General features: G+C 44.3%; 1 protein-coding gene across 1 annotated transcript in view; it reads right to left on the bottom strand.

The window, feature by feature from the left end:
• Positions 1-6,210: 6,210 nt before the first annotated feature.
• LOC141144462 (cytochrome P450 2J6-like) overlaps positions 6,211-24,330 on the bottom strand; it is a 28,910-nt gene continuing 10,790 nt past the window's right edge. The window contains exons 2-9 of the mRNA XM_073630216.1: positions 14,826-14,988; positions 14,125-14,274; positions 13,787-13,947; positions 13,494-13,670; positions 12,318-12,459; positions 10,757-10,941; positions 10,469-10,610; positions 6,211-6,389 (exon numbers count right to left, since the gene is read on the bottom strand). Of these exons, the coding sequence (XP_073486317.1) occupies positions 6,211-6,389; positions 10,469-10,610; positions 10,757-10,941; positions 12,318-12,459; positions 13,494-13,670; positions 13,787-13,947; positions 14,125-14,274; positions 14,826-14,988 (1,299 nt within the window). The remainder of the gene's footprint in view (positions 6,390-10,468; positions 10,611-10,756; positions 10,942-12,317; positions 12,460-13,493; positions 13,671-13,786; positions 13,948-14,124; positions 14,275-14,825; positions 14,989-24,330) is intronic.

Raw genomic sequence — 24,330 nt, forward strand, 5'->3', positions numbered from 1 at the left:
GTGCCCTCCTGCCTCCCCTCTGTACTGTGCCTTCCTGTCCCATTTGTTGTGTGCCATTCTGCCCTCCTGTACTGTGCCCTCTTGCATCCCTGTACTGGGCTCTCATGTCCCCCTGTATTGTACTCTCTTGCCTCCCTCGTGTACTGTGCCCTCCTGCTCTCCTGTACTGGGGTCTTCTGACCCTCTTTACTTTGCTCTCTTGCTTCCCCAATGTACTATGCACCCCTGCCCCCCTGTATTGTGCCCTCCTGCCTCCCCCCAGTATTGCCCCCCCTGACCCTCCCTGTACTGTGCTCTCCTGACCCAAGCATTGTGCCCTCCTGACCCCACCCCCCCGTACTGTACTCTCCCAACCCCAGTATAGTACCCTGTTGCCCCAGAACAGAGCATGTTCTATTTAAAAATTTGAATGCCAGCAATACACTGTGTACCATCATGACAAGAGATAAATACCTGTAAGAAACTGTTTCCAGAAAGCAATAGTAATAGCACTTGATCCTCAGACCAGCAATATGTGTTGTCAAGGTCCAAGCTTTACACTTTTATCAAAGCTCAATGTCACTTCTGGTTTCAGGGTTCTGTCAACTAGCACCATTTGTGACTTTTGTCTTTTGTAAAATCTTCTGCTGAGAATTGAACCATGGAAGAGTAGAAGGTATCTTAGTATTCTTAATAACAGGTACATATAGACATAACTATAGTTACAGTTGATTGATGCAATATAAGTGTTTTTTAGAGGAGTGCATTTTGTACTAGCGAACTTAAAGTGTTATTAAACCCTACAACAGAAAAATCAGTCTGTATATGCAGTAAAGCATGCTTGTTATACTCACTGTGGTACCTGAGGGGTTAATCCTTCTCATTGTGTAAAAAGGCAGTTTGATCCTATCTTCTCTGATCCTCCCCTTCTTCCACAGTCCCCAATCCATCTACTGATAGTACGGAGCCTTTGGAGTCACTCTGCACATGCTTGTTTGGTGTGTATTGCTGGAGAGGTTGGGGAGGTCGTATGTGATCGGCACAGGGCCAATCAGCACTGCCCAGAGGGTAAGGGGTCCTGCAGCCTCATAGGACAGCCACAGTAGAATGAAAACTCCTACAAGCTTTAACCAGACACTGACAGAAGTCACAAGACTGCTATATACTGCTGATGAGAAAGGGTATTTAACAGTTTATATTTACTAAAATAATTGCATTTCCATTTTCAGTGTACTGTGGGAGACCAGATATAGTGAATGCAGTGGGTTTAGTAACGCTTAAAGTATTTTTAAGAGGGTGAAAGAAAGTGTATATCTCTAGCCATGAATCTTTGGCTAGGATGGGCAGTGGTGCAGGGCTGCCTTTAATATTAATTTCTGAGCCAGAGGTTAAAGCATAACATTACCACTCACTGATTAGTTGCTAGAGGTTGCAGCACATAATTTCTGCTTGCTAATTGGTTGCTAGAGGTTACTGCACATCATTACCACTCAACCATTAGTTGCTGGGGCTAGGGAGGTGTGATCAGTGGCAGTGGTTTTGGGGTTGGGTGGGTGTAATGGTATTAATGGCAGTGCTGGGGGGATGGGATAAGTGGCAATGCTGGGGGGGTATGATAATTGGCAGTGCGGGGGGGGGGTTGATGGGATGAGTGGCAGTACTGGGGGGATGGGAATAATGGCAGTGCTGGGGGAGGGGGAATAAGTGAAGACAGTGCTGGTGGGATGGGATGAGTGGCAGTGCTGGTGGAGAGATGGGATCAGTGGCAGTGCTTGGGGGGTCGGGATCAGTAGCAGTGCTTGAGGGGGGGGATCAGTGGCAGTGCTTGGGGGGGTGGGATCAGTGGCAGTGCTGGGAGATGGGATCAATGGCAGTGCTGGGGGGTGGGATGAGTGAAGATAGTGCTGATGGGGATGGGATGGGATGGGATGAGTGGCAGTTCTGGTGAAGAGATGGGATTAGTGGCAGTGACAAGGGGGGGGATTGGGATCAGTAGCAGGGTTTGGGGGGGAGGGGAGGGATGGGATCAGTGGCAGTGCTTGGGGGTAGTGGGATTAGTAGCAGTGCTGGATGGAGATGGGATCAGTGACACGCACTTGCTGGCATCTGTCAGTCAGTGTCCACTCAGTTCCCCCTGTCTGCATGTGAGGGGGAAAAGAGAGAGAGGTGAGTGAGAGAGAGGGTGGGAGAAAGAGTGAAAGGGGGTGAGAAAGAGAGAGGGGGGTTAAAGAGAGAGAGTGGGTGTAAGAGAAAGAGAGGGGGAGAGAGCAAGGGGGTGAGAGGGTGGGTGGGTGAAAGAGAGAGGGTGGGTGAGTGAAAGAAAGAGAGAGAGGGTCAGAGATAGAGGGCAGATGGGTGAGAAGGGGATTAAGAGAGAGAATGGGGGGTGAGAGAGAGGGGTGAGAGAGAGAAGGGGTAAGAGAGAGGGGGTAAGAGAACAAGAGGGGTGAGAGAAGGGGTTAAGAGAGAGAATGGGGGTGAGAGAGAAAGGGGGGTAAGAGAGAGGTGGTGAGAGGGAAGGATGAGAGGGAGACGCCTAGCCCTGTCTGCAGTCCCTTCTGTGCACCCCCTGTCCCAGTCCCTGTCTGTGGGTAGGTATGTGATGCCCATTGCCCAGTACCTTCCATAGGACGTTCATGCTGGCCAGCAGTGGGCAGGGCCCATTCTCCTTCTGAGTGAGGTGCTCTGCTTCTTCCAGCGGATCCATTTAAATTCGATAGACCGCGGGCTGTCCCGAGTAGCAGTCCCTGTATGCCTGCGCCTCCCGCCGATCCTTGTGGGCCCCCAGATCAGCCTGCCCTCCGGGCCACTGTCGGAGCTGGGAGTGGAGAGAAGGTTGGAGGAATCCAGGCTCTGGGTGGTGCAGCCATGTCGGGTATGCTGTACCTACTGCTCCTCACCTCTCCAGTGGTCAGGGAGCTCTTCTCCCTCCCAGGCTCTCGCTTCTCCCTGTTCACGCTGCCACCGGCCCGGGGGTTCCCCATGACAAGGGGCTTAAGGGGCAGCTGCTTTGGGCCCCTCAACAATGACTGGGCCCTGGGCAGCTACCGCTTTTGCCCCACGTTAAAGACAGCCCTAGTGGTGTAAGGGATTAATTAGGGAGGCTGATATTGTATGTTGATAAGCAGGGAGGTGATATGAAATATAGCATTTCCTCTAGTGGCTAACTTATAAAAAGGCAAAAAAAAAAAAACATGCAGTATATCTCTGTAATACATGCACATTTACCCATGTTTATTACTTTAAAAACCCTGAAAGTACAGAAAAATAGCTAGAAATGCACTCAGTTCGCAAATCCTGTTGTGGGCTTAAAGCACACAGCATTTTTGCAGACTGAGTGGTGTCAGCCCTGCCCAATGTTTTTTTTCTAAACTACTCAATCACTACCACTCTCAGATCTCTACAACACAAAGGGGTTTATTTACTAAAGGCAGATCCACTTTGCACTACAAGTGCACTGCAAGTGCACTTGGAAGTGCAGTCACTGTAGATCTGAGGGGGACATGCAAGGAAAATAAAAAAAACAGCATTTTTGCTTGTACATGATTGCATAATAAAATCAGCAGAGCTTCCCCTGATTTCAGATCTTCACCTCAGATTTACAGCGAGTGCACTTGCAGTGCACGTCTAGTGCAGAGTGGATTTGCCTTTAGTCAATTAACCCCTACGGCTAATCATTCTGCACTCAATAAGTATATTTAACAGACTGAAAAGGAGCAAATAAGTGAAGTTCTTTGTTAGAGTTCACATCCACTTTAAATTGATAACAGAAATGTGAAGACTGCATCCAAAAAGTCACATAAACATACTTTACACTGCAATAATAACACAAAAGATGTGCTCAATGACAATACACACTTTCCTTTTGATTCTTACTAAGAATAGCATTGGAAACATGGCTGTTATTACACATAGCAGTTTTGAATGAAACACATTTGTCTATAAGGCAAACACATGACAATTTCAAGCATTTTCAGTAAAAATGTCAATGTTTAATAATGAAATCATAAAGGATTAGAATATAAAGCTGACCGTGTTCAAACATTGGAATAAAATGATGTCCATTGCAGCAAATTATTGTAAAATTGCGATGAATGCTTGTTACTAATATGACAGCCTGTTTAGAAACTTTTGGACAATTTCATGTAGTTGCTTTTTGTTTACTTGAAATCTTTATCAAATTTGAATATACAGTAGGTGTGGTGAGTACTAGAAAGTTATTTCAGTAACTTGATTGGACTGACAAACAATCATCACAGGTCAATTGTAGCTCTTTACAACAATAATGTAATACATGTATTAACTACTTACAGACCAGAAGATTTCCCCCCTTAATGACTAAGCCATTTTTTGCGATACGGCACTGTGTCGCTTTAACTGACAATTGCGCAGTTGTGCGACACTGTACCCAAACAAAATTGACTTCCTTTTTTCCCCACAAATAGAGCTTTCTTTTGGTGGTATTTGATCACCTCTGTGGTTTTTATTTTCTGAGCTAAAAAAAAAAAAAAGCAACAATATTGAGAAAAAAACAATATTGTTTACTTTTTGCTATAATAAATATCCCCAAAAAATAAAAAAAGACATATTTCTTCATCAGTTTAGGCCAATATATATATTCTACATATTTTTGGTAAAAAAAAAATCGCAATAAGCATATATTGATTGGTTTGCGCAACAGTTATAGTATCTACAAAATAAGGGATAGATTTATGGAATTTTTATTATTATTATTCTTTTTTTACTAGTAATGGCAGTGATCTGTGATTTTTAGCGGGACTGCAACATTGCCGCAGACAGATCCGTGAACAGAGCAAAAATAGCCGCTGATTACTGTGTAAATGTCACTGGCAGGGAAGGGGTTAATACTAGGTAGCGATCAAGGGGTTAAGTGTGTTCCCTGGGAGGTGTTTCTAACTGTATGGGGGCTGGGCTAACTGGAGGAGGAGAGAGATTGTTGTTCCTAATTACTAGGAACAGCAGATCTGTCTCTCCTCCCCTTTCAGAACGGGGATCTGTCTGTTTACATTGACAGATCACCATTCTGGCTCTCGTTCCCACGATCGCAGGTGGCCAGCGGACATCTCGGCCGTCGGCCACGCGCATCGGGTCCTACATTGTACAGCGGGTGTACAGCGTGTGCCTGCTACGGCTCTTAAAAGAGCCGATGTACACCTATGGCGATTTGCAAGAACGTGCCGACCTGCCGCCATATAACAATAGTTGGAAGAAAGGTTTACTAAGGACTGAGCAAAGCAGATGGGCTGTTTACTAAACTCTACTTATCACCTGCAGCAGTGGGATTGATTTACTAAGGGCAAATAGATTGTTCACTTTGCAAGGGAGTTAACTGAATGTGGTGAAATTTTACATTGCAAAGAAAACCCAATCACATGCAAGAAAAATAAAACAGCCTATTTTCTTGTCCAGTATAGAAGCCAGATTGCACACTGTGTAAGTTAACCATGTAACGCTAGTCCAAAGTTTGGCTTCAGCTCAATCTCCCCCCAAATGCCAAGCACCACCTGATGCGTTTCACCCTAATAGAGCTAAATTGTCTATAATTAAGCCCTATTAGGATTAGGGTGAAATGCATCAGAGGGGCATGGCATATGGGAGGAGATTGAGCTGAAGTCAATCTTTGGACTAGCATTACATTGCTGACATAGACAGTGTGCATTCCTGCTTCTATACTGTATGATCAATCACTGAGCTAGATGCACTCAACTTGGGAGCTGAAACCTGGCAGCAGTCATTGAAGACCAGCGTGGGATACACACAATAGCTTTTGAGCATGTCTTGAAGCATTTTTGCTTGCACCTGATTGGATAATGGAAGTCAGTAGATCTTCACCTCATTCACTAAACTCTGATTACTTCCCTTGCAAAGCGAGCAGTTGATTTGTCTTTAGTAAATCAACCTCACTCTATAGGAAATTAAAAACTTAACTTTCTCTGATGCAACTCCACTACTGAAATTCTTACTATTCTAACTAACTAACTAACTAACTAACTAACTAACATTGCAGCATACCATTGCTGTCACTGTAAACTGAAAAAGACACCTAACCTATATAAATTGCAGTATTGTTATACAGTTTTATTTTACAGACATTTTTGCTGCCTTGGTAGATTAATATGCAGACCTGATGCTAGCAATCTCCTGGTCTGCTGGGCCCTTTAGCAATCACATAGTCTTCTATGGCTAACATTGCACCTATATTTCCAAAACCTATCGAGGTATAGCACAAATCTTGTATGGATGAGGCTGTAGGGTCAACTTAAAGACATAATTGGTGTTCACCTCTGTTACTCCTTTTGGAAGATGAAAGCTGAAAGATCGCATAAGAGTGGTAAAAATGATAAAGAGCTCATACCGGGCAAGCTGCTCCCCGAGACATACCCGGGCACCTGTAAATGAGGAAAAAAGGACTTACCAGAATTCTACAGTTTAGTAGTGTAGATTACTAGCTAATTTACACTTCAATTCTGCACTGGTGCAAGTATCAGTCTAAATCTGTTGGATACCTAGAATTTTAGGTTCTGGCAGGTTTGAGATATTAGAACATTCCTGTGGTATGTCTTGTGTCAGAGAGGAGTTAGGTAATGCAAGGCTGTGCAGGGAAGCCTGATGTGAATTTTTTTTCCTAATATACTCATGTCTCTTGCAGAGCTGTACAAGAGCAGAGTGATGGACAGGGTAGGGGCCTGTCTGTGTGTGTCACGGGTTGTGCATTGCTATACAAGTCTAAGGGGATGCAAAGCCTGCTTGAAGCAGGTCAAATGCAGATCAGAAGAAGGTCTACTGCAGGTCAAATGCACCTGTCCATAAATTCTAAATGATATCAGAAGTGACTTAAACTAATGTTTAACCAATGCCATCAACACAAGCCTAAAGCAGGGCAATTTCTCTATTGTTGACAGCCTAAGACACCATGCACACTGGGCATTTAGCCCCGGTGCATGTGGCTCTGGTCTTTAGCCGCTGGTGAAGGATGAAGGTGTGCCATCCAGCCCCGATGGCAATAGCCTGTCGAACTCTATGAGAGGATGATAGCTGCTGCGGCTGGAAAGGGCTGGCAGGTGCTCGTAGCTGTACTTACGTTTAGTGCAGTATGTGGCCAAGGATGAGTGCCCAAAATGCAAGTAGTGTGTGTTCTGGGGATTCATCTCTTGGAAAATACTACACTAAATGGAAGTACCACTGAGTGTGCCACCCAGCCATGTCCAGCTGGAGCAGCTGTCATCCTCTCATAGAGTCTGACAGGCTGTTGACAGTGGAGTTGGATGGCACACCTGTGCCCTCTGCCAGTGGCTAAACACCAGATCCACATTCATCGAGGCTAAATGCCTAGTGTGCATGGGGTCTTAGGCTGTCAACATTAAAGAAACTGCCCTGCTTTGGCATGTATGAAGAAGCTGAAGTGGCCAGTCGCAGCTTACAGAGCATGCTACTGGGGGATGGTCACAGAACTAGAGGGAACCTGCTGGAGTGAGGAGTAAAGTAAGTATTTACTCTTTAAAGTGGTTCTAGAACCTAACGTTTTTTTACTTTAAAGCATTCTATGGGTGGACGGGGGCAGAGCCAGGAGTGCCAGTGGAGGACCAGAGAAGAGGAGGAACTGGGCTGCTCTGTGCAAAACCATTGCACAGAGCAGGTAATTTTAAAAAACTGGAGGCTTTATTCTCACTTTAATCCTCTGCTCCTAGAAAAAATGAGCATGTAACCCTTGCAGTGTGACGGGGCTCCACTGCAAGGGTGATTTTTTTTTTCTCATTGTTGGAGTTGGGTTTTGGCTGGATTAAAACTATTTGCTTAATTATACCCGACTCAGTTATCTGGGTATCAAAGGGGATCAAGTACCTTGGCCAGATCTGTGACAGCGGTGGTCTGCTAACTTTTGACGCTCTAAAACAACAATATGCCCTCTCTCACTCGGTTCTGGTACCTTCAGCTTCATCATGTGTATCAAACTCAGTTTGGCGGTGAGTGACCTTGTCACTCACCTCCTCCGAGTTGGAAACTCTATTGTGAGACAACAATCTAACTAAACCTCTATCTATGATCTATAAGGCCGTGTTGTCCTTTGTACATAAAGGTCTTGAGACTCTCTGCACTGTCTGAAGAGCAGAGGCCCCAGGGCTGGACAGAAAGGATACCTGGGACCACCCCATGTTGCAGTTAGTTTACAATAGAGATCGACTGATCCAATTTAAAATTCTACACAGAATATATCCTACTCCCCAACGGTTACTTAGGATTCATCCCTCTGTTTCAGCAGAATGTTGGAGATGCACAGTTGACCCAGCTGATTTTATCCAGGTATTTTGGAACTGTCCCTCGATTCAAAAGTTTTGGATTGAACTCTCACATTTATTTTTTCCAGTTTACTACCATTTCAGTCTCACTGAGCACTGACATATGCCTGTTGGGCCTAGTTAATCCTCAAGCCCCAACTAGGGCCCTTACAGTACCATTGGGCAGGGCTTTTTTTCAGCGGGAACGTGGGGGGAACGCAGTGCCGGCACCTCCAGCACTGGATGTATTTTATGGCAAGTAGTGCTGGGGTGTGCTAGAGGGTCTAGTGATGCTGTCTGCTGGGGGATCTATTGTCACTGGTAGGGATCTATTTTTGTGTGGGGTCTATTGTTGCTGTGGGGTCTATTGTCTTATGTTGTCAGGGGGTCAATTGTTGCTAGGAGGGATGTACCATTGAGGGAGAGGTCTATTACTGCTGGCTGCTGGAGGGTCTATTGATGCTGGCTGCTGGGAGATCTGTTGTTGCTGCTGGGTATCTACAGTTGCTGGGGTGGTACTTTGTTGCTGGGGATCTATTGTTTCATGGGGGATCCATTGTTGCTAGGGGGTCCATCGTTGCTGGGGGATCTTTTTTTGTGTGAGGGATCCATTGTTGCTGGGGTAGGGTCTATTGTTGCTGGGGTGGCGTCTATTGTTGCTGGGGTGGGGTCTATCAAATTCCATACAAATTACTTAGTAGCAGAAAATTATACTTGGTTCTGTATTCTCTAAAAGGGGCGGTACAGGGAGGTGGGTAGGGGGTGGAACCATGGGACGGTGCTCAGAGGTGGGTAGGGGGCAGAGACAAAGGATGACTCAGAAGGGAGGAGTTCCTGCACCCATTCTCTGAGAAAAAAAAACCCTGCCATTGGGATTCCTATTATTTTATGCCAGCAAAGCCATTGTACTGAAATAGTAGTCACGTATGGCCCCCACCCTAGATTATTGGAAGCATTTGGTCAATTCAGACTTATCACTCTTTAAATTCACATATACTGTAGAGTGGAAATCTTCCAGTTAGGATACTTTTTCGAGTTACAACTAAAATTCACTACACATGTTTCTGTCTGATTGTACAATCTGTTTAAGATCTACAAAAACTTTGTAGTGTGAGAGCTTGCCTGATTCAATGTAGAACAATTGTATAGATTAGGTAGGTCCTCATATTACATAGCATTGGGTAAATTGTTTGACAAAGATTATATGGTCAGATTGTTATGTCTAATGTGAATCTAATAGGGCATTTCTCTAACTTTAAAGAGGTATCCTCTTCTTCCTGTTGTATCTACAGGACAGATAGTGTAGAAAAGTATCCTCAATTTGACATAGATGGCAAAAGAAAAAAGAAAAATAAACCTGAGGTTTTGACCATCCCAACTTTATCTAAAAAAAAAAAAGCTTTTGGCTTTAGATATACTTTAAATGTCACCCATTATTTGAATTATGGCAAGAAGGGCAGCTTTTCTACTACAAGACTTTGGTGCTGTAGCAAAATAATATAAAGACACCTTATACATGTCCGTATATCAGAGGAGACCCTTTCTAGAAAAAGTGTAGAATAAAAGACTTAACATTTTTTAGCGATCTGCCCCTTAAAAAGCAGTGGAAAACTGATGGAATGAGAGTATTGCACACTTTGGCATTTGGACACTATATGGGATTACAGAACATAAACTAGCAATTCACAATCTGTAACACTTAAAAGAAGGGCTATTTTGTAACAGCAAGATTAAATGAAATAAAATGCTTGCCCAACGCAATCAATCAAGTGCCTTTATTTGCTAACCTGCAATGGTAAAGCATGCCTTCTGATCAGTTAGTTGGGGCTTAAAGTGTATGTAAACACCCAGAATTTTTTTTTATTATAAAGCAGCTTTCTTTAGACATTATGACTGCATTTGTTTTTTTTAAGGCCTTTTCTCCTTTATGTTCACTAGATAATTCTAACCATAGCACACTTCCTGTCTACTTCTCCAATACACTGTTGGGAAGTGTTCCGTAGTTTACAGAAGATATCTGGGAATGTCAATACCATTGTTTGAGAAATCAGTTCTGTGCACAGAGAGTTACAAGGACATTGGAATTCTGGCATGGTCAAAAGGTGTTTTCCCTACTTGTGCATAAAATGTATTTAGCCTGAAAAAAGAATATAGGACACTACACTTCTGCTTAAAAATGTGTGGGCTCCTACCTGCAGAAAAGGGCAAAAATGCCTCATTTATTGAAAACTTCCCATCTTTGTCCAGAAAGTGATGAGGGTTGAAACGATGAGGAGTATCCCAGTATTCAGAATCATACAGCACAGTATCCAGGTTGGGCAGAACCATTGTATTCTTGAAGGATGAAATTATAAAAAATAAAAAAATACAATCATTGCTCCAAAATGTATTATGGTATAAAAGATTTGTATACTAAAAAACTGCCTTAGTAATGTGATGAGATAACACAGAATACTAATTCAAATTTACCAAGCTCTCACCTTGGGCAAAGAGTAACCACAGACATTCACATTTCTTATGCAGGTTCTTGCAATTCCCACGGCTATTATATTCCCATAACGTTGAATCTCATGAATGACCGCATTGGTGTAATGAAGCCGCTTTCTGTCTTCATAGTAAATTACAGATCCATTAAGAACAGCATCCAGCTCCTTGTGCACCATCTCTGTGACAAGAATTGTTTTACTTACACAATAATATAATCAGCATACAGTAGGCATATTAAACATAATGTAGTTCACCTCAATTGTAAAAATATTTTACATAAGGGGATTTTTTTGTGTCCACAGCCCATCAAACAGAATCAAGCTTTTGGTTAGAAAAGAGTATCCTTACCATTTTGGTCTCAATAGATGTAACCCAAAGTGGTGCCTATTAGGTGTAGACTTGGCAGGGTCTTTCCCAAGCCAGTGCTAATGCAGTCAGGCACATAGCAACAGTTCATTCACTGTGGCTCATTGAACAGTCTAGGAGTTTGTCTTTTTCTATTTTATTGCTTGTAGAAACTTGGGAGGGGATTAGGGGTGGTGTGAGATACTCCGAAAGCGCTTGAGAACACTTCTGCAGAGGACAGTTCTCTCTCTCTCTCTAAACAGCAGCAACACAGTCTTTCACTCACTGCTGGGAGCCATGAGTTTTGTAGAATAAGTGTATCTAGACTGAAACAGTCTATGGGTTCACGGCTGGGGACCATGAAGTAGGTTTGAGAATAGGTAATGGTAAACTGGAACAGTCTATAGGTTCACGGCTGGGGACTATAAATTGAGGTGCAGGTATACTTTTTTGTCTTTTAATTTTTAGTTGAGATTTACATGTTTCCCACAAATAGACTTAGCAGTTCCCATGCAAATATTTCTAGCCCCCATCCTCAGCTCCCAATGTCCCTGGAAATGTTCCTGTTCCTCTATGCCTGTCCTAGATGGCTACAGAAAAGGGCAGGCTACAGAGGCTTTACCAAATATCTGTCATGTTTATTATGGGTATGCACTGCATCTGGATGAACCAGCAATGTTATTAGATTATTGAGTATGCATATTAAGGACAATATTGAAAAAAATGTAATAAACAATAATAACACAATGGTATCACAGAGCATTATGGGTTGTCCAAAGACCGAACACAGCGGAGACTATTTACCTTCATATTCCCTCTGTCTGATTGAAAGTCTGTACAGCCCCATTAAATCTGTAAGCTCTTTGGGGGGGGGCAGGGACTGATGTGAATTTACAATATAGCATATATAAAGAACTGCATAAATTGTTGGCGCTATATAAATACATTTACTAAAATAAATAAATACATTTGCTATTTATGAATAAAGTATTTTTTAACTCTGATCATGATAAAAAAGATGTATACCAAACAAGATACATTGCCTTTGATGAGGCAAAAACTAAAAAGTGAACATAAACAGAGACACTTGAATGTGTTTGACTGCAAAAAACATGTCTGGTAGTCAAGCATCCTGAAATTGTATTTTTTTTTTTTATTAAGCAAAATATGTGACTTTTGCAAAACTGTATTCTTTTTTTTTTTACTCACTTTGTACATCAGGATAAGCCACCATGTATAATAAAGCCCACTGCAAGGTGGTGGCTGTGGTTTCAATCCCCGCCATAAAGAGATCAGTGGCCAGTATAATCAGACTGTTCTCATCAAAGGTGGATTTTTTTTCCCCTGCTGTCTAGGAAGATACAGGTGAGATTTCATAAAAAAAAATCTTACCCTTTAAAATGTATATAAAGGCACTCAGAAAGAACATCACAGAAAATATATTGTGCTAAACAGTCATGAACTTGACCTTAAATTGTTTTATAGATCAAAGCAATACATGTTTTATAAAAATAGACATGTAAGGCAAACATGCAATTTAAAGTTCAACTACAGTTAAAAAGTTTGTATTGCTGTCTATGCCTTCCCGTCCTGGTCACTACTGTGAGGATGTTCACTTAGCAAAGTCAATGTTCACTTTGAAAGTTATATGTGCAAGGGAAATAACAAACAGGGTTTTTTCCTAACATATTTTTAGTTGATTGAAGTGAACACATCCTCAACCTATTTCCTAGTGTTAGTTAACATTCACTCTGCAAAGTGAACATTTACATTGCTAAGTGCACATTCTCTATGTCTTTAGTAAGTCATCCACAATATCAGTACTTCAGTACATTCTGAGGCAATGACCTGGAATAAGTATTCAGGTCAAGAGTTCTGACTTCACTATGGCTGTCTAATCTCCATGTTTGTTGCAGGTCATTAACTCTGAAAGTACCAAAGCTACAGACAGCCAGGCAATTAGTGTTCCTGGAAGGAGGTCAGCAATGGCAGCTTCCATTTTACTAGTAGTATAGGTTTCTTTTCATGGACACCGCAAGAGTAATTTACAGGTACCAGTGTGAAAACACCACAATTCTTCAAGACACATACATTCTCACAACACGACAAGATGTACTTTATAAAGCATATATTGTACAGTAAATCCTTACATAACTGAAGTAGTCATGTACATACTGCCCTCCTCTGGGTCATGTTGTGGTCCTGACAGCTGCAACATGCCTAAATTTCCCTTCAAATAATTCCCTACCCAAGTAATCATTAGTATATTTATTGGGCATCTTACTGAAATATTTCAAGCATGCATTGTGATAATATTTTGCACATCTAAATAAATATCTTTCACTGTCTAAGTAAATAAATAAATAACAGTGGCTAATTTTCTACTTTTAAAATATGGGCCAGGTAATAGTCGATGACATCTTGAGGTTCCTCTAATGATCCGTTTTCTTTATGCATTCTGATTTCATTGTTGGTAAACTGATGTAAGTATTCCATAATTGCAAAGGCTTTCTGATGAGGGCCAGGTAGATGTTTCATCAGCCATGGAAAAGAATCATATAGCTGGGTAAAAAGTAAGTATTATTATTATTATTATTATTATTATTATTAGAATATGCACATCAATCAACTAATTCATACCCAGAATAAAATCAAGACCCAACTTTATCTATACTTACCCTTGCCCATGCTGAACCAATGCTTTCAAGAAGATCATGACTGCATTTCACCAATTTCTGGAAAATTACATCATCAATAGAAAAACGGTGTCCAAACACCACAGCAGAAATAACATTTGCCACAGAATAAATGATCATCATTGAAGGATCAAATGGTTCTCCTAAATCAGATGAAAATTTTTACAGTTACTTCTCAGCACTAAAATGCAATAACCAATAGCAGTCTTTTTAAAATAATGTCATGCATGTATTATAGCATTAGCGTACAGTATTACCTACAGGTAATATATGAACAGTAAAAACTATAGGCTATTCTAGACCAACCCTATTGGACTAACCATTCTTGGCTTTAAATGACTCCATCAGACAGAAAGCTTCTTCTTGTATACGTGACTCCAGGCCACATTTTCCAAGTCCTAAGTTTCTCAGGGTCATTAGCCCAAAACGTCTATGTTGTTTCCATGTGTGTCCATTAGAGGTGACTATACCTATTAAGAAAGGGGGAATTAATTGATAACCTGAGGTGAAAAGTGATACTCTAGTTATATATGAAGAGAGCTTCATAGACAGGATAGTTGCAGGATTTTAGCAAGCTTCATTTCCATTGATAATACGTGCAACCCTTTATCCTTTAGGCAAAATAAAGTTTTTAATATGAGAAGTAGACAAGAGGTTTTGCACAGAGGATAGTCTGTACTTGAGGAACTTTAGGTCTGTAGTTCTGTAATTATAAATAGTGTTACATGTCCCATGATGCACCAGATCCTCCAAGTTTCTTGCTTGTATCTCGTGAAGGCTGTATAGTAGCACGCCACAATGTTTAATGTATGAATATTATACCTTGCAACTGTATGCATCAATATACGCTGATGGCCTCTTTCCTTCCTTTCATTTGCCTTTCCATTTACATTCAATAAAGTATATTTTTATACTCTTCATTGTATTTATGTTTTTTCATCAAAAAGAACACTCATTGCCATGGTTTAAAACCTTCAATATACTGCAGACTATGTATGTATACTGGGAAATTTTTTTTTACCTTTACCCCCAAGAAGGGCCCCTAAAAATCCAGCCACAGGGCGTCCTGACAGCTCCTCAGAATGGGACACAATGCCATCTTTTACAGCTTTGCAGCCACTCAGCACAACTAGTGGAGTTTCACCAAGCCACACTGTATAGATGTTTCCATGGCGTTTAGCAAGCTGTGAATGAGAATAACATGTTTCATTATTTAACTTTTCAGAAACCTATACAACCCATATGATCTCATGACAACTTTCATCTTGCCCTCACCAAAAACACATAAAAAAACTATTTACAATTTATTAAAATTTTCATATATAAGCTGAACAGGTAAATAATAGAGTACCCTATGGCGAGTACTATGGAGAACCCCATGGAGAGTACTTTGACCAAGGACTATATGTTGGCATGTATAAATAAGGACACAGGAGAAGACATAGCTATTAGTCAAGTCAAGTCAAGTCAAGCGTTATTGTCATTCTGCTACACGTAAGTACATACAGTAGAACGAAATGTCGTATCTCACAGGACCACGGTGCTACATACAAATTAAACATAATTATAAATAAATATACAATGAATAAAAACACCAATAAAAAAACCTATACACATCTGGGAACTACGTAACTGTACATATACTATATGTTTCCAAAAGTCTTTGTAGCAGCAAGTGTTTATAAAAGTGTCTAGTGCATATTTAAGATTAAAAAGGAGGGGACATGAGACGTTCCTGGTCACAATTTATAGGTTGTAGAAAAGGTTTCAAAGAGGATTGGAGTTGAGGGCTCTCACAGCCTGGGGGAAAAAACTGTTGAGCAGTCTGACAGTCCTGGTTATGATACTCTGGTACCTTCTACCTGATGGCAAGAGCTGAAAGAGACTGTGGGAGGGATGGGTAGGATCCCTCACGATACTGGTAGCTTTGCTGGAGCACCGTGTATGGAAAATGTCCAGGATGGAGGGGAGAGAGACACCAATAATCTTTTCAGCCGTCTTCACTAGCCTCTGCAGGGTCTTGCGGTCAGCAGAACTGCAGTTCCCATACCAGACAATGATGGAGCTGGTCAGCATGCTTTTAATGGTTCCCTATAGAATGTAGTAAGGATGGGTGGAGGAGACTGGCTTTTTTAAGGTGGCGGAGAAAATATAGGCGTTGTTGTGCCTTCTTGGTTAGTGACGTGATGTTGGTTGTCCAGGTAAGATCCTCTGAGATGTGCTCTCCCAGGAATTTAATACTGCTTATTCTCTCCACAGTCAAGCTGTCGATGGTCAGTGGGTGGTGATCAACAATATTTTCTCCTGAAATCCATCACAACCTCCTTTGTTTTGTTTACATTAAGGAACAGGTTGTTTGTACTACACCATTTAACCAGTTGTTCCACTTCCTCTCTGTAGAGCGTTTCATCATTGTTGCTGATGAGACCTACCACAGTTGTGTCTTCCGCAAACTTGATGATACGGTTGGAGCTGAACTTGGCAGTACAGTCGTGGGTCAGCAGTGTGAAGAGTAGCGGGCTGAGCACACATCCCTGTGGGGCAACCGTGCTCAGTGTGGTAGTGCTTGACGTGCTGCAGCCAACACGAAGTGTTGTAATAGTAATAGTTGTGCTATTATAGTAATACATATGTAATTAAACTTAAATATAAATAAATGACATGTGACTTTCAGTAGTGTTTAAGACTTTATGTGTATTATGATATGAAAACATCACATCATACTAATAACTTGACCTTCAGAGCTATGACCAGACTTGATGGAAAATTGTGGACAAATTTCAACTTTTTCTCCCCTCTATTCAAAGAACATAAATAATCCTGAATCAAATGTTAAACTCTGCAAAGCTGCAACAAATACAGGATCTTTTAAGGTTGTGACCAGTTCTAATGGAATGATCGGGGACCGTTTATAGGGGCACCTTTAACTAATAGTATGATAAACAGATGATGGTTGTGCAATATTTGTGATTACAAAGAAATACCTGGACACATTAAAGCGTATCACAAGGAAAAAAAAAGGTATGCAGTATATCCTGGAGCATGCACATTTCCCATGTTATATCCCTTTTAGGAACTTGCAAATACAGAATGTTGATCTGCCAGGAATGGACTCAGCTCTTAAAGCCCAACTCCAGAAAATGTAAAATCTACCCTTGCAGTGAGGTCCCTTCAAACTGCAAGGGTTAAATGCTCATTTAGTCTAGGGGCAGAGGAAAAGGAAGTAAATACTTACCCCACTCCTTGCTCCAGCAGGACCTTTCAAGCTCTGTGACCAACCCCCTGCAGCCTGCTCTGTAAGCTGAACCTGGCTCAAGTTGCACTCCAGCCTCCCTAATGTACAATATTGTTGTATAATATTTGTTGTATACAATAATGCAGTATAATATATGATGACACAATGATCAATGCTTTGGACAGAGCAGGAGCATGCCAAGGTGTGTAAGGTTAGCGATAGAGCTTCTTCCTCTCTCCCCTCATTAAACCCTTGCAGTGTGGTGTGTGTGTTTGTGTGTGTGTTGGGGCAAACTGCAAGGGTGGATTTTTTAATCTTCCCGGAGTTTGTCTTTAAGCTCTGTTTTAGAATGACACCTAAGAATTTGGTGGACTAAAGCTGGCCATGCATGGCTCAGTCTTTTTTCGTCCAGCCAGAGGTCTGAACAATAAAAAACTGAACTGACTCCCCATCCACAGACTCAAGGCAGGGGCGGATCCAGGGGGGGGGCAACGGGGCAATTGCTCCCCCCGAGAAATATTACTGACTGCCAAGTGTCTCTCTCACTGTTTAGAATCAGCAGCAGCGCCGGTGTTGTTGAACAGCCACGCTTCTGGCCTGGACTCTCACTGGTTGCTAACGCCTGCCCGCCTGGCGTGTAGCAACCAGTGATGTCATGTCAGAGCCAAGGAGGAGGAGAGGGAGGTCCCAGCTTTCAGAGTGGAGTGAGCGGAGGAGGATTTAACTTCTTCCTCCTCCACGCCTAGTGTGTGAATGATGGCTCCACCCACCTCCTCCCTCTATCTTCTCCAGGGACAGCTCCAGCATGGCGTGAGTGAGGGGAACTTCCTTGGCTGTAGAGAGGTGAGAGGATTGTATGCACTATGCATGTCACTTTTCCCTTAACATATGCAAACAGCATGCCTACCAATGCCTGACTCCTATCACAGCATCTGTTACACTGATACAGATCCTCTGTGTCTGGGAGCTGTCTGGGGGAGGGGTGCTGATGTTCTCCTAACCAGTAGGGATGAGCTTCGTGTTCGAGTCGAACCCATGTTCGACTCGAACATCGGCTGTTCGATCGTTCGCCGAATTGCGAACGTTATGGGCCGTTCGCGCTAAATTCGTGTGGCGCGTCACGGCCCATAATTCACTGCGGCATCGCAGTGCATTGCTGGCTGATGATTGGCCAAGCATGCACTATGACCCGCATGCTTGGCCAATCACAGCGCCGTCAGTAGAGAGAGCTGTAATTGGCCAAAGCCAGGGTGGCTTTGGCCAATTATGGCTCAGGGGATTTAGTACACACCCCACACTATATAAGGCCGCCTGCACGGCGGCCCTGTGTAGTGTGTGTTCCGGTGTGCTGAGAGATAGAGAGAGAGAGAGACAGTGTCATTTGATTTGAGTTAGATAGATTAGGCAGAACAGTCAGTCAGTTAGCTGCACTTACAGTGTATTGTGTATATATATGCATCCCAGGTGTTGCATATATATATATACACTGTATTCAGTTTAGCTAGATCCGTTCCTGTTATCTTCTATCTAGACTATTTACATTTAATGCAGTGCGTCCTGCTCACAGTGTTCAGCTAGATCCGTTCCTGCTATTTACATTTAGTGCAGTGCGTCCTGCTCACAGTGTTCAGCTAGATCCGTTCCTGTTATCTTCTAGACTATTTACATTTAGTGCAGTGCGTCCTGCTCACAGTGTTCAGCTAGATCCGTTCCTGCAATTTACATTTAGTGCAGTGCGTCCTGCTCACAGTGTTCAGCTAGATCCGTTCCTGCTATTTACATTTAGTGCAGTGCGTCCTGCTCACAGTGTTCAGCTAGATCCGTTCCTGCTATTTACATTTAGTGCAGTGCGTCCTGCTCACAGTGTTCAGCTAGATCCGTTCCTGCTATTTACATTTAGTGCAGTGCGTCCTGCTCACAGTGTTCAGCTAGATCCGTTCCTGTTATCTTCTAGACTATTTACATTTAGTGCAGTGCGTCCTGCTCACAGTGTTCAGCTAGATCCGTTCCTGCAATTTACATTTAGTGCAGTGCGTCCTGCTCACAGTGTTCAGCTAGATCCGTTCCTGCTATTTACATTTAGTGCAGTGCGTCCTGCTCACAGTGTTCAGCTAGATCCGTTCCTGCTATTTACATTTAGTGCAGTGCGTCCTGCTCACAGTGTTCAGCTAGATCCGTTCCTGCTATTTACATTTAGTGCAGTGCGTCCTGCTCACAGTGTTCAGCTAGATCCGTTCCTGTTAAATTCCTACTGACCGGCAGGCTTGTCTGGTTACAGTATATAAAGCTACCTGAAGAAAATTACAGGTGTTCTATTTGATCCTATTAGTACCACGGTCAGGCAGCTAGACTATTTACATTTAGTACAGTGCGTCCTGCTCACAGTGTTCAGCTAGATCCGTTCCTGTTATCTTCCTACTGACAGGCAGGCTTGTCTGGTTACAGTATATAAAGCTACCTGAAGAAAATTACAGGTGTTCTATTTGATCCTATTAGTACCACGGTCAGGCAGCTAGACTATTTACATTTAGTACAGTGCGTCCTGCTCACAGTGTACAGCTAGATCCGTTCCTGTTATCTTCCTACTGACAGGCAGGCTTGTCTGGTTACAGTATATAAAGCTACCTGAAGAAAATTACAGGTGTTCTATTTGATCCTATTAGTACCACGGTCAGGCAGCTAGACTATTTACATTTAGTACAGTGCGTCCTGCTCACAGTGTTCAGCTAGATCCGTTCCTGTTATCTTCCTACTGACAGGCAGGCTTGTCTGGTTACAGTATATAAAGCTACTTGAAGAAAATTACAGGTGTTCTATCCCAGCTTAGTGCAGCTACAGGCCATTAGTATGTCTGGAAGGCCAAGAAGGAGAGGCAGACAGTCACAAGCCAATAAGAGAGGGCAAGCAGGCTCTGTGTCTAGTGCTGGTCGTGGAGACGGTGCATCCTCATCAGCACGTGGCCATGGGACACGCTTGGCCTTTTTTTCGGCAGCTGGCCATGTTGAGCCGCAACATGCGGAAGACTTGGTCGAGTGGATGACCAAGCCGTCCTCATCCTCCTCATCCTCTCTCACCCATGCCCAGGGTGCTTTGTCTGGCAAAGCAGCGGCCTCTTCCCTCAGCTCAATGTCATCAGTGACTCCTTCCCTAGCTCCACCATGTCCTCATGAGGATTCCCTCGAACTGTTTGACCACAGTGTTGGGTACATGCTCCAGGAGGATGCCCAGCGTTTGGAAGGCTCTGATGACGATACTGAGCTCGATGAAGGCAGTAACATGAGCGCGGACAGAGGGGGTGCCCAAGAAGGACAGCAATCTGGCAGTCATGCTCCCCCTGCTGCAGCATACTGCCAGGTTTGCTCCAGTGATGAGGAGGGAGGGGATGATGAGGTCACTGACTCAACGTGGGTGCCTGATAGGAGAGAGGAGGAGGAGGAGGAGGAGGCGGCAGCACATCACCAACGAGGCAGGATGCCCTCCAGGGGCCAGCCTAAGGGCAGCACATTGACTGCATCACACCCCAAAGCTCCACATGTGCAGGGCGCTGCAGTCTCTGCGCGTTATTCAAAAAGTTCTTTGGTGTGGGCCTTTTTTGAGACGAGTGCATCAGATCGCACCGCTGCTATTTGCAACATATGTCTCAAGCGTATCTCGCGTGGCCAAAATATCTCCCGCTTGGGTACCACATGCTTGACCAGACATATGTTGACCTGCCATGCAGTTCGTTGGCAAGCGTATCTAAAAGACCCACACCAAAGAACAAAGAGGATCTCTCCTTGCTCCTCATCAGCTGAGATTTCCAACCCCACTAGACCTTCAGTCCTCTCTGAGACCTGCAGTGAGAGGAATGAAGGTGTAGAATTAGGTGTGTCACAGCCAAGTACTTGTGGGCAATCTGCTTTTGGTACACCGACGTCAGATTGTACCAGGCAAATTTCCCTGCCCCAGCTGCTGCACCGCCGAAAGAAGTTTGCTCCCAGCCATCCACATGCCCAGCGGTTGAATGCTAGCTTGGCAAAATTGCTAGCACTTCAACTGCTGCCTTTTCAGTTGGTAGACTCTGCCCCCTTCCGTGAGTTTGTGGAATGTGCGGTTCCTCAGTGGCAGGTACCCAAACGCCACTTTTTCTCACGGAAGGCGATTCCGGCTCTCTACCGGCATGTGGAAGGCAATGTCCATGCCTCGCTGGACAGGGCGGTCAGCGGTAAGGTGCATATTACCGCTGACTCATGGTCCAGCAGGCATGGACAGGGACGTTACCTAAGTTTCACGGCGCATTGGGTGACTCTGCTGGCAGCTGGGAAGGATGCAGGACAAGGTGCAGTAGTGTTGGAGGTTGTTCCGCCACCACGCCTCCAAAATGCTGATTGTGACACACCTCTCTCCTCCACCCCCTCCTCTTCTTCTTCCTCCATGGCCTCTTCCTCGGAACCAGCGGTGCTCCGTAGGCGTTCAAGGGGCTACGCAAGTACGCAGGCCAAAAGATGCCATGCGGTGCTTGAGCTGGTGTGCTTGGGGGACAGGAGCCACACTGGGGCAGAGGTTCTGTCAGCTCTGCAGGGGCAGGTTCAGAGGTGGTTGACGCCACGCCAACTTAAGGCAGGAATGGTGGTTTGCGACAATGGCACCAACCTCCTCTCTGCCCTCCGACAGGGACAAATGACCCATGTGCCCTGTTTGGCTCACGTCCTTAACTTGGTGGTGCAGCGGTTCTTGGGCAGGTACCCGGGCTTACAGGATGTCCTGAGGCAGGCCAGGAAAGTCTGTGTGCATTTCCGCCGGTCATATAATGCCAGTGCTCGGCTGACGGACCTCCAAAAGGAGTTTAACCTGCCCAAGAACCGCCTAATCTGTGACATGCCCACCAGGTGGAACTCAACGTTGGCCATGCTGCAGCGGCTGCACACGCAGCAGAGGGCCATCAATGAGTACCTGTGCGACTATGGCACCAGGACAGGGTCAGGGGAGCTTGGTTTTTTTTCCCCACGCCAGTGGGCCATGATCAGGGATGCATGCACTGTCCTGTCACCATGCGAGGAGGCCACGAGGATGGTGAGCAGTGACAGTGCATGCATCAGTGACACTGTCCCCCTTGTCCACCTGTTGGAGCACACGCTGCGTGGAATAATGGACAGGGCACTTGAGGCAGAACAGAGGCAGGAAGAGGAGGACTTCCTTAGCTCTCAAGGCCCCCTTTATCCAGACAGTGTTCCTGCGTGCCCGCCGATCACACAGGAAGAGGACGAGGAGGAAGAGGAGGAGGAGGAAGATTGTGTCAGTATGGAGGTGGAGCCTGGCACTCAGCATCAGCAGCAGTCTTTAAGGGATCAGTCCCAAGAAACACATGGACTTGTACGTGGCTGGGAGGAGGTGGCTGCGGACCATGTCGTTCTTAGTGACCCAGAGGACTCCGGACCGAATGCCTCAGCAAACCTACGCTGCATGGCCTCCCTGATCCTGCAAAGCCTGCGTAAGGATCCTCGTATTCGTGGTATCAAGGAGAAGGACCAATACTGGCTGGCAACCCTCCTTGATCCACGTTACAAGGGTAAGGTTGCGGACCTTATCTTGCCATCGCAGAGGGAGCAGAGGATGAAACATCTTCGGGAGGCCTTGCAGAAAGGTCTGTGCAACGCGTTCCCAGAGACTGGGAGGTTACAAACTCCTGTTTCTGGACAACGTGTTGCTGAGGCTTCGGTCAGTCAAAGAAGGAGCGGTGGAGAAGGTGGCCGTCTGACCGATGCGTTCAGACAATTTTTTGGTCCGCAGCCCCAAGGTATGATCGGTTCCAGCAACCATCGCCAGCGTCTGTTTTACATGGTGCAGGAATACCTAGGGGCAAGATCAGACTTGGACACCTTTCCCACCGAAAATCCTCTGGGTTACTGGGTCTTGAGGATGGATCACTGGCCAGAGCTTGCACAGTATGCAATTGAGCTACTGGCCTGTCCTGCATCCAGCGTTCTTTCGGAACGCACATTCAGTGCTGCTGGAGGCGTGGTAACCGATCACAGGGTGCGTCTGTCCACCGACTCGGTCGATCGGCTGACCTTCATAAAAATGAATGAGTCTTGGATCACCACCAGCTACCAAGCACCTGATGCTGATGTAACCGAATAATTTTTTTTGAAATCTCAGATCCCTTCAAAGACTGCCTATGCTGATGCTGAGTGACTATCCCTGAGTAATTATCCTCTTCCTCCTCAATCATCACGCTGATAGCTTGTAAGAACATTTTTGGTTCTGGGCGCCACCACCAGTGCCTAAGGCACAATTTTTCAGCCCCTGTTTAACAGGGGCGTGTAATTACAATTTTTGATGTAATACTTTGCAGCAGGGCTCGTTCCTGCATTCCAACTAGAGTGTCTGTGAGGGGTTGCAGTGTTGTGGCACCAGCACCAGTGCCTAGGGCCCAATTTTTCTGCCCCTGTCTAACAGGGGCGTGTAATTACAATTTTTGATGCAATACTTTGCAGCAGGGCTCGTTCCTGCGTTCCAACTAGAGTGTCTGTGAGGGGTTGCAGTGTTGTGGCACCAGCACCAGTGCCTAAGGCCCAATTTTTCTGCCCCTGTCTAACAGGGGCGTGTAATTACAATTTTTGAAGCAATAATTTGCAGCAGGGCTCGTTCCTGCGTTCCAACTAGAGTGTCTGTGAGGGGTTGCAGTGTTGTGGCACCAGCACCAGTGCCTAAGGCCTAATTTTTCAGCTCCTGTTCAACAGGGGCATGTAATTACAATTCTTGATCTAATATTTCACAGCAGGGCCCTGTGAGGGCTTACAGTGTTGTGGCCACAGCAACACCTAAGGCCCAAATTTCTGCTGAGTATATAGGGCAGGACCCTACTTTCAAACATCTAACTTACAAACGACTCCTACTTGCAAACGGAAGGAGACAACAGGAAGTGAGATGAAATCTACCCCTAGGAAGGGAAATTCTCTCCTGTAAGAGTTAATATGGGAAAACAATTTCTCCTTTCCACTGATGCTTTCCAATCCTTGTTCCACAAAAAAACCCAAATTTTCAAAAAACATTTTTCATTGGGACAAAAAAGTGAGGTGAAATCTTCTGAAGAGGAGGAAAGACAGCAAAACAAATGTCACAGGGGTGATAACCCTTCCCTATGTTTTCCAAAAAGCTTAGAAAAGATTTTTTGGCTGGAGCTAAACACGTTAAAAATGTTCAAAATTACAAACAGATTCTACTTAACAACAAACCTACAGTCCCTGTCTTGTTTGCACCGCCTGTATACTGCTGTTCAGAGTATATAGGGCCTGGTGGCCCCACACCT

The sequence above is a fragment of the Aquarana catesbeiana genome, linkage group LG01 (assembly GCF_042186555.1).
Source record: "Aquarana catesbeiana isolate 2022-GZ linkage group LG01, ASM4218655v1, whole genome shotgun sequence".
NCBI lineage: Eukaryota > Metazoa > Chordata > Amphibia > Anura > Ranidae > Aquarana > Aquarana catesbeiana.